At 48.4% G+C, this 8,889-nt stretch overlaps 1 protein-coding gene across 1 annotated transcript in view; it reads left to right on the forward strand.

Moving 5' to 3' along the window:
* The first annotated feature begins 969 nt into the window (after positions 1-969).
* LOC122542678 (EH domain-containing protein 2-like) overlaps positions 970-8,889 on the forward strand; it is a 28,594-nt gene continuing 20,674 nt past the window's right edge. Inside the window, exon 1 of the mRNA XM_043680656.1 lies at positions 970-1,632. Coding sequence (XP_043536591.1) covers positions 1,226-1,632 — 407 coding nt within the window. The 5' untranslated portion in view covers positions 970-1,225. The remainder of the gene's footprint in view (positions 1,633-8,889) is intronic.

Raw genomic sequence — 8,889 nt, forward strand, 5'->3', positions numbered from 1 at the left:
AACAGGCCATTCAGCCCATCAAGTCCACACAAACCCTCCAAACAGCATCCCATCCAGACCTTACACCCACACCCTATCCCTGCATTTTCCAAAGCTAGTGGACATACACCCCTGGACACTATGGGCAATTTCCCTTCGCCAATCCATCCTAACCTGCACATCTTTGGACTGTGGGAGGAAACCTACATAGACACTAGGAGAGCATGTAAACTTCATATAGACAGTCACCTGAGGGTGGAATCGAACCTGGGAACCTTGAAGCTGTGAGGTAGCAGTACTAACCACTGTACCACCTCAGCTCTCTCTAGGTCTTTAATATCCTTCGTTAAACAAGGTGCTCAGAACTGATCAACCCACTCCAAATCAAAAATAGAAATTGCTGGAAAAGCTCAGCAGTTCTGGCAGCGGCTGTGGCGAGGAATCAGAATTAACCTTCCAGGTCCAGTTCATCAGAACCGGACCTGAAACATTAACTCTGATTTCTCTCCACAGATGCTGCTAGACCTGCTGAGCTTTTCCAGCAATCTCTGGTTTTGCTTCTGATTTCCAGCACACTCAGTTCTTTCGGTTTTCATTTAGCACCACACTCCAGATCGGTCAGAAGCCACAAGACACTAGGTTACAGGCCAACAGGTTTGTTTGAAATCACAAGCTTAATCTGTTGACTATAACCTGATGTTGTGTGATTTCTGACCTTGTCCACCCCAGTCCAACACCAGCAACTCCACATCGTGACTGCAAATTGGGTCTGACCAATGAATTGTAGCTCTGCTGAAGAGCTAGCAAAGGTACAACTGGCCGATTGGTCTGTCCCTGAGTTGGTTTCATACCCTTTGGTCTGGAGTAATAATATCGAACGCCAGATGGCGCCGGGTAGCTCCAAACCTAGTCGCTTGAGTTCGTTCTTTGAGAGTATTTATTAGTTCAGGGATATTTGATGTGGGGATTGGGAGGAGGTTTTATAATAATTAAAGGAGTGTTTTCTGCGCAAGTTTGGAGGCTGTGCCTGAGTTAACTAACGGCAGTCTCACTCAGAACTACTCCCAGGAATTCCTCCCCCTGAAATTATTGTTGTGCAAAACTTCTGAGACTTGTTTTGAAGTGGAAAACTTTTAAAGCAGGGAGGGAGGAAAGGACGGAGATTTATTTTGTCTGCATTTCTCTGTGAGTGCCACTTTTTATTCAGCCCTAACACTAGCAAATACCTTGTATTCCTGTGTTAAAAATGTTCAGTTGGATGAAGAAACACGAGAAGAAGAAGGAGGAGGTGATTGAGAAAGCTCACACAGTGACTGAGGGGCTGAAGGAATTGTACAAAACGAAGCTTCTGCCTCTGGAGAACTTCTACAAGTTTCACGATTTCCACACCCCCTCCCTGGAAGATGCAGATTTCGACAATAAGCCCATGATCCTGGTGGTGGGACAGTATTCCACCGGGAAGACCACTTTCATCCAATACTTACTGGAGGAGGATTTCCCTGGGAGTAGAGTGGGACCCGAACCCACCACTGACTCCTTCATTGCTGTGATGCATGGAGAGACAGAGAGTGTGATCCCTGGGAACGCCTTAATGGTGGACGCCAACAAACCTTTCCGCAAACTGACCCCTTTTGGAAATTCCTTTCTCAACAGGTAAATAAAAACCCTCCCCACTAACCTCCTCGAAGTTATCTTTCAAAATTTTCACCTGAAAAAGGGAATTAAATTAACACTTTGCGGGGAAAACAAACAAAGTGCACATCGTGGAAAAAGAGCAGGGACTGTATTCGGGACGCACTTCCAAGTGAGAGCCAGCATTCATATAATGGGCCGAGTGGCCGTCTCCTGGGCTGTGTGATTGGAGTCCACGCCACAGGGCTGTCTGAATTTGCTTTGTACCCGGATTGGCCAATCTTGGTTAAAACCCTGAGATGGAAGAGTAGAGTAGGCCATTCGGCCCAGGGGGTCTGTTCCCCCCCCCCCCCAGTCCTGGCTGATTGGAACCCTCTCAGCTTTCCTGCCTTTAGCCTCTAACCCTCCATCCCCTTCCTGGTTAGAAACCTGTCTCTCTCAGCCTTGAATATACCGAATGGCCCAGCCTCCAGAGCGCTCTGTGGTGAAAAAGAAATTCCACTCCCCTCTGGGAGAAGAAATTCCTCGTCATCTCTGTCTTCACTGGGCGACTGGTCACTCTGAGGTGATGCTACTTCCCCTCTGGTCATCAACCCCCCCACAACAAGGGAATGACCTTGCATTGTCTCCCCTGTCAGATCTCCTGAGGAGCTTGTATAATTCAACAAGGTTCCTTCTCATTCTTTGGCTGTTAGCTTCAGTCCCTCTTGAAGGTGAGGGTGCTGGAGGGGGAGGGGTGGGTGTGGGGTGGGGGGGGGTGAATATTGAGCAGGGTCGGTATTCCCGATGGCTGCAGGGCGTTAGAGAGCAACTCCTTTTAGCCCACACAGTGGTTCCTCCACAAAGTCAAGAAACCCCAACTCTGAGCCTCATCACGCACTCGGACAATGGCCCTCCTGGTGGAACTACTTTACGAAATGAAATCGCCATGTTCCAGTTACAGAGCCCCGTGCCTGATAATTCCCTCTCCTCCGGCTGGAGAGAATTCCTCACAGAGACCAGCTCACCAGATCAGAATTTTAATCTGACCGTTTCCCCGGCCAGCCCCATCCCGTTAAGGTTTTGCTGTAATCCTGGCTGCCTTTCCCTTTTCTGAAAGTAAGTGATGATTGAATCTGCTTCCACATTCCAAACCACAACAACTCAGGCTTAAAACACCTCTACATGTACTCATTCCCAATCCTCCCACCCTCTACTTCTGTCAGTTTCCTTAAACATGTCCCCTCTGGTTCCCAGATTCTGGATCAGTGGTGCTGGAAGAGCACAGCAATTCAGGCAGCATCCGAGGACAGGCAAAATCGACGTTTCGGGCAAAAGCCGCTTTTGCCCGAAACGTCGATTTTGCCTGTCCTCGGATGCTGCCTGAATTGCTGTGCTCTTCCAGCACCACTGATCCAGAATCTGGTTTCCAGCATCTGCAGTCATTGTTTTTACCCCTCTGGTTCCCAACCCTCTCACCAAAGGAAACTTCTGTCACTGAGGTGGAGTAGGCCATTCGGCCCCCTCAGGGCCATTCCACTGTGTCTGATAGTGGCCCTGACTACTGATTCCTTTTCTCTTCATTTGGAGGATGTGGGAGTATCTGACTGGGCCCAGCATTTATTGCCCTCCCCCAATTGCCCAGAGGGCAGTTAAGAGTCAACCACACGGCTGTGGGGCTGGAGTCACATGTAGGCCAGACTAGCTGATTTCATTCCAGGACTAGTGACCCAGATAGAGTTTTCCTTCAACAGCTGGCATCATCAGACACTTAATTCCAGATTTTTATTGAATTCAAACTTCACCATCTGCCGTGGCAGGATTTGAACTCAGATTCCTCAAGCATTACCTGGGTCTCTGGATTAAGAGTCCAGCGATAATACCACCAGGCCATTGCCTCCCGTAAACAATCCTAGGCATCTACTGGTACCGTTACTCCTAATCGTTTTGAACCTCTTTATTGAATCTCCCATCGCTGGTGCTGCTCAGACACCTCCCTTTCAGGGCATTCACTTACAGGTTTTGTAGAAATAATATATGGATACCTGCAGAACTAGATGTAGATGGTGTTGCAGGAGAGAAAGGAAGTTATTCACTGAAGAGCAGCACGTCACTATAAACCATGACTTTGAGATCATTGTCAATGCAGTTAATAATTTCCAAATGACAGCACACATTTCTCTGATTACATCCCTCTCTTTCGTACACGGACCAAATACTTAACTTCAGAAGCAATCATCCCAAAACTCACAAACGGAGCTGCATCAAGACATTATTTTAAGGAGCTACATCACACTGCAGCACCCAAGAACTACAAAAAGCAGAAGAAAAATACAGGTTTTCAAGAAAAATGGGTACCCAATAAACACAATCCACTGATTCCTCAGAAACAAACCCAAACAAGCAGACACAATGCAACCAAAAACTAAAACCACAATAACTTACATCAAAGACATATCAGAAATGACTTGCAGACTACTCAGTCCCCTTGACATCATGGTAGCCCACAAACCTACCAAGACACTTGAACTGCAATAATGAACCTAAAGGATCCATTAGATACTATCAGCAAGTCATTTGCAAGATGCCATGCAAGAACTGTAAAAAAAACACTACATTGGACGAATTATCAGGCCATCAAGATACGTGAACACCAACTGGCCACCAAAAGACATAACCCACTATCACTAGTTTCTGTACATACAGACAAAGAAGGACACCACTTTCACTGGGACAACACACACATCCTAGGACAGACGAAACAAAGACACGCACAAGAATTCTTAGAGACATGGCATTCTAACCAGAACTCCATCCATAAACACATCGATTTAGTTCCTATCTACCTTCCCTTGGAAAAAAAGAACCAGAAATGACATCACCCACCATCAGAAACCAAGACTTATAAATCGAGAGGCGGGACATACCACCAGCACTTCACCAGAGACTCCCACTGATTATGTTACCTAGTCATGATTAGATTCGATTCCCTACAGTGTGGAAACAGGCTTTCGGCCCAACAAGTCCACACCGACCCTCTGAAGAGCAACCCACCCAGACCCATTCCCCTACATTTACCCCTTCACCTAACACTATGGGCAATTTAGCATGGCCAATTCACCAAACCAGCACATTTTTGGACTGTTGGAGGAAACCAGGGCACTCAGAGGAAACCCACGCAGACACGGGGAGAATGTGCAAACTCCACACAGACAGACACCCGAGGTGGGAATTGAACCCGGGTCTCTGGTGCTGTGAGGCAGCAGTGCTAACCACTGTGCCACCGTGCCACCCTAATAGTGACGAAATGTCTGAAAACAAACCTCCCAGCTCAGCGAGCTAACTTATAGACTTATCATCAACCAGAGCTACAAATCTGCTCAAAATTCCCTCTCTTTCTCTCCACTCAGTGTGACCTGGTCCTAAATCTAGCATCAATTCTGGGAACAGAACAGAAATGGCCATTCCCAAAGGAAAGAAATTTCCCAACTTTTGGATTTCCTTGACACTTTACCCCAGTGGTTGGTTGACCAGACGTTGCAACTTTGCAGCACGTTTAATGCTGGAATAGATTGTCCATAATAACTTTGTGCCTTGTCTCTGCACTCACTTCCTTCTCTGATGTCCTGCTTTGTAATGTTACCTGTCACCGTCCCCACCTCAATTCACCCGATAATCAAATATCCTTCCCTAACTCTGAATAGAACCACTCACTGGTTTTAAACGGACACCAGATACGACCTCACCAAAGCTGGAAGGATAATTATGGCTCTTGTATTGTTCATGTGGCTAACATTGGCGCAATGGTCCCAAGTATTTTATTAAATCACTGGATGTAGGCACTGCTGTTTGGACGAATGTTTATTGGCCCGTCCCTAGTTGCCCCCCTTGAGAAGGTGGGGGTGAGCTGCCTTCTTGAACTGCTGCAGTCCATGTGCTGTGGGTTGAGCCACAATGCCCTTAGGGAGGGAATTCCAGGATTCTGACCCAGTGACAGTGAAGGAACGGCGATATATTTTCAAATCAGGATGGTGAGGGACTTGGAGGGGAACTTGCAGGGGGTGGTGTTCCCATGTATCTGCTGCCCCTTGTCCTTCTAGATGGAAGTGGCCGTGGGTTTGGAAGGTGCTGTCTGAGGCTTTTTGGTGAGTTTCTGCAGTGCATCTTGTAGGTGGTCCACACTGCTGCTACTGAGCATCGGTGGTGGAGGGAGAGGGTATTTGAAGATGTGGTGCCAATCAAGTGGGGCCTGCTTTGTCCTGGATGGTGTTGAGCTTCTTGAGTGTTTGTTGGAGCTGCCCCCATCCAGGGCAAGTGGGGAGTATTCCCTCATACTCCTGACTTGTGCCTTGGAGATGATGGACAGGCTTTGGGGAGTCAGGAGGGGAGTTACTCGCTGCAGGATTCCCAGCCTCTGACCTGCTCTTGTAGCCGCTGTGTTTATGTGGTGAGTCCAGTTGAGTTTCTAGTCAATGACAACCCCCAGGATGTTGGTAGTGAGGGATTCAGTGATGGCGATGCCATTGAATGTCAAGAGGTGATGATTAGATTGTCTCTTTTTGGAGATGGTCATTGCCTGGCACTTATGGGGCACAAATGTTACTTGCCACTTGTCAGCCCAAGCCTGGATATTGTCTGGATGTTTCTGCATTTGAACATGGACTGCTTCAGTATCTGAACATTGTGCAGTCATTAGCAAACATCCCCATTTCTGACCTTTTGATGGAGGGAAGGTCATTGATGAAGAAGCTGAAGGTGGTTGACCCCAGGACACTCCCCTGAGGAACTCCTGCAGAGATGTCCTGGAGCTGAGATGACTGACCTCCAACAATCCCATCTTCCTGTGTGCCAGGCATGACTCCAACCAGTGGAGAGTTTGCCCCCTGATACCCATTGATTCCAGTGTGCCAGGGCTCCTTGATGCCACACTCGGTCAAATATGACCTAATGTCAAGGGATGTCACTCTCATGCCCGGGGTTTGGTTTTTTTGATCGATGAACTATTGATCTGCCTGGTCCCCTGTTTCTAGTTGAACATGGGGGAAATCATTTACAACTGTAAAGCTGACAGACCGCCACCTGTTCAAACCTGACCTAGCCACCTCCTGGAGAATGTTCCTCTTATCCCAAGTGGAAATTGCCAACCTCAGTCGCAGTGATTCCTCGTGCTTCACCTCTGGCATCTGGGTCCCTAAGTTCCAGAATTTTAGATTAGATTCCCTACGGTGTGGAAACAGGCCCTTCAGCCCAACAAGTCCACACCGACCCTCCGAAGAGTAACCCACCCAGACCCATTCCCCTCTGACTAATGCAGCTAACACTGTGGGCAATTTAGCACGGCCAATCCCACCCTAACCTGCACATCTTTGGATTGTGGGAGGAAACCGGAGCATCCGGAGGAAACCCACGCAGACACGGGGAGAATGTGCAAACTCCACACAGACAATTGCCCGAGGCTGTAATTGAACCCGGGTCCCTGGTGCTGTGAGGCAGCAGTGCTAACCACTGACCCACCATGAATTCCCTCCGTAAACTTGTCAACTGTCCATCTGACTTTCAGATGGCCCTTAGAACCTACCCCTTTGATGAAGACTTTGACCATCTACCCTCCTGACTCCTGAAGCAGCCCGATGTTTGTTAGCTTCCCCTGTGAGGCGCTCTTGGTATGTTTTATCGCACCGAAGGCACTTTGTAGATGCAGGTTGTTGTTGTTGTTGTTGTTGTGGTTGGGTTGGGGTTCCTGATGAAGGGCTCATGCCTGAAACGTCGACTCTCCTGCTCCTCGGATGCTGCCTGACCTGCTGTGCTTTTCCAGCGCTGTGCTTTTGACTGGTTCGGTTGGGGGTCTTGGCTGTAGCGAGGGCACCATCTGATTGGCTTTTGAAGATGAAATGTTCAGTTTCCAGAGAATGTGAGGCCATTTCTTTGTGAATTTGAATTTTTATTCGATCATCTGGATGTACGTCACAGCTGCCATCGGGTCAAGGGAAGATGACAAGGGAATTGTTGAAAAAACTGACAAAGGGAAGGAGCTGTGTTACCCTGAGCTGCTCTAGGCCTATACGTGACTCCAGTCCCACACCTACTCTGCCCTTAACCAGCCAGTGAGGACCTCTCAAAATCCACTCATTTTCAGAGCAATTAAAAACAAGCATTAAGTGCCAACATCAGGAATAAATTCATTGGAGATAAACGGCAGGCATTTGTTAAAAGTTTCAGTGATTTGTTGACTTTGCTTAAAGCGTTTGTGGGAAAGCAAAGAGAGAAACAGGGCCAGGAATTCTCCTGTGCTCTGTGAGGGAAAGAGATGACCTTATTTGTCGAGAATCTGGAATGATTATAGTGTTTGCTGTGCCAAGTACATGCTTCTGGTAAAGACTTGGAATTGGAGCCTGACTTTCATAGAATCCCTACAGTGTGGAAGCAAGCCATTCAGCCCATCGAATGGACAACAGCCCTCCAAAGAGCTTCCCATCCAGAGTAATACTATCCTTGCAACACTGCGTTCCCCATGGCTAACTTACACATTCCCGAACACGTTGAGCGATTTCCCACAGCCAATCCACCTTGACCCGTACATCTTTGGACAGTGGGAGGAAACCCACACAGACACGGGGAGAATGTGCAAACTCCACACAGACAGTCACCCCGAGGCTGGAGTCGAACCAGGGTCCCTGGCACTGGGAGGCAGCAGTGCTAACCACTGAGCCAACATGCTGGACCAGAGAGATAGTTACAGAGGGAATTACTTGGACAAAGATCCAACCTAATTGGTGGGGTAGAGGGCAGCGTCTTCTTGTCATTCAGGGTCAGAGTTAGGACAGATCTAGGGGAAGGGGCAGACATGGGGAGGGGTGGGGCACGTGGAGAGGGGACATGGGGCAGAGGGCAAGGGAGGGATGGGGCATGGGGAGGGGTGGCTTAGGGAGGGGAGAGTACGGGGAGGGTAATGAGGCAATTCCCCTCACGTTTTTTCCTGCTCCTCCGAGATGTCCATCCCGTCTGTGCGAACTTCCCAGCACCCGGCCCATATCTCTCCAAACCCTTAATATTCATGTCCCCATCCAGATGCCTTTAAAATGTTGCAATTGTATCACCCTCCACCACATCCTCTGGCAGCTCATTCCACACACGTACCACCCTCTGCGTGAAAAAGTTGCCCCTTAGGTCTCTTGCCCCCTCTCACCCTAAACCTATGCCCCTCTAGTTCTGGACTCCCCCACCCCAGAGAAAAGACTTTGTCTATTTATCCTATCCATGCCCCTCATAATTTTATAAACCTCTAGAAGGTCACCCCTC

The sequence above is a fragment of the Chiloscyllium plagiosum genome, chromosome 41 (genome assembly GCF_004010195.1).
Source record: "Chiloscyllium plagiosum isolate BGI_BamShark_2017 chromosome 41, ASM401019v2, whole genome shotgun sequence".
NCBI lineage: Eukaryota > Metazoa > Chordata > Chondrichthyes > Orectolobiformes > Hemiscylliidae > Chiloscyllium > Chiloscyllium plagiosum.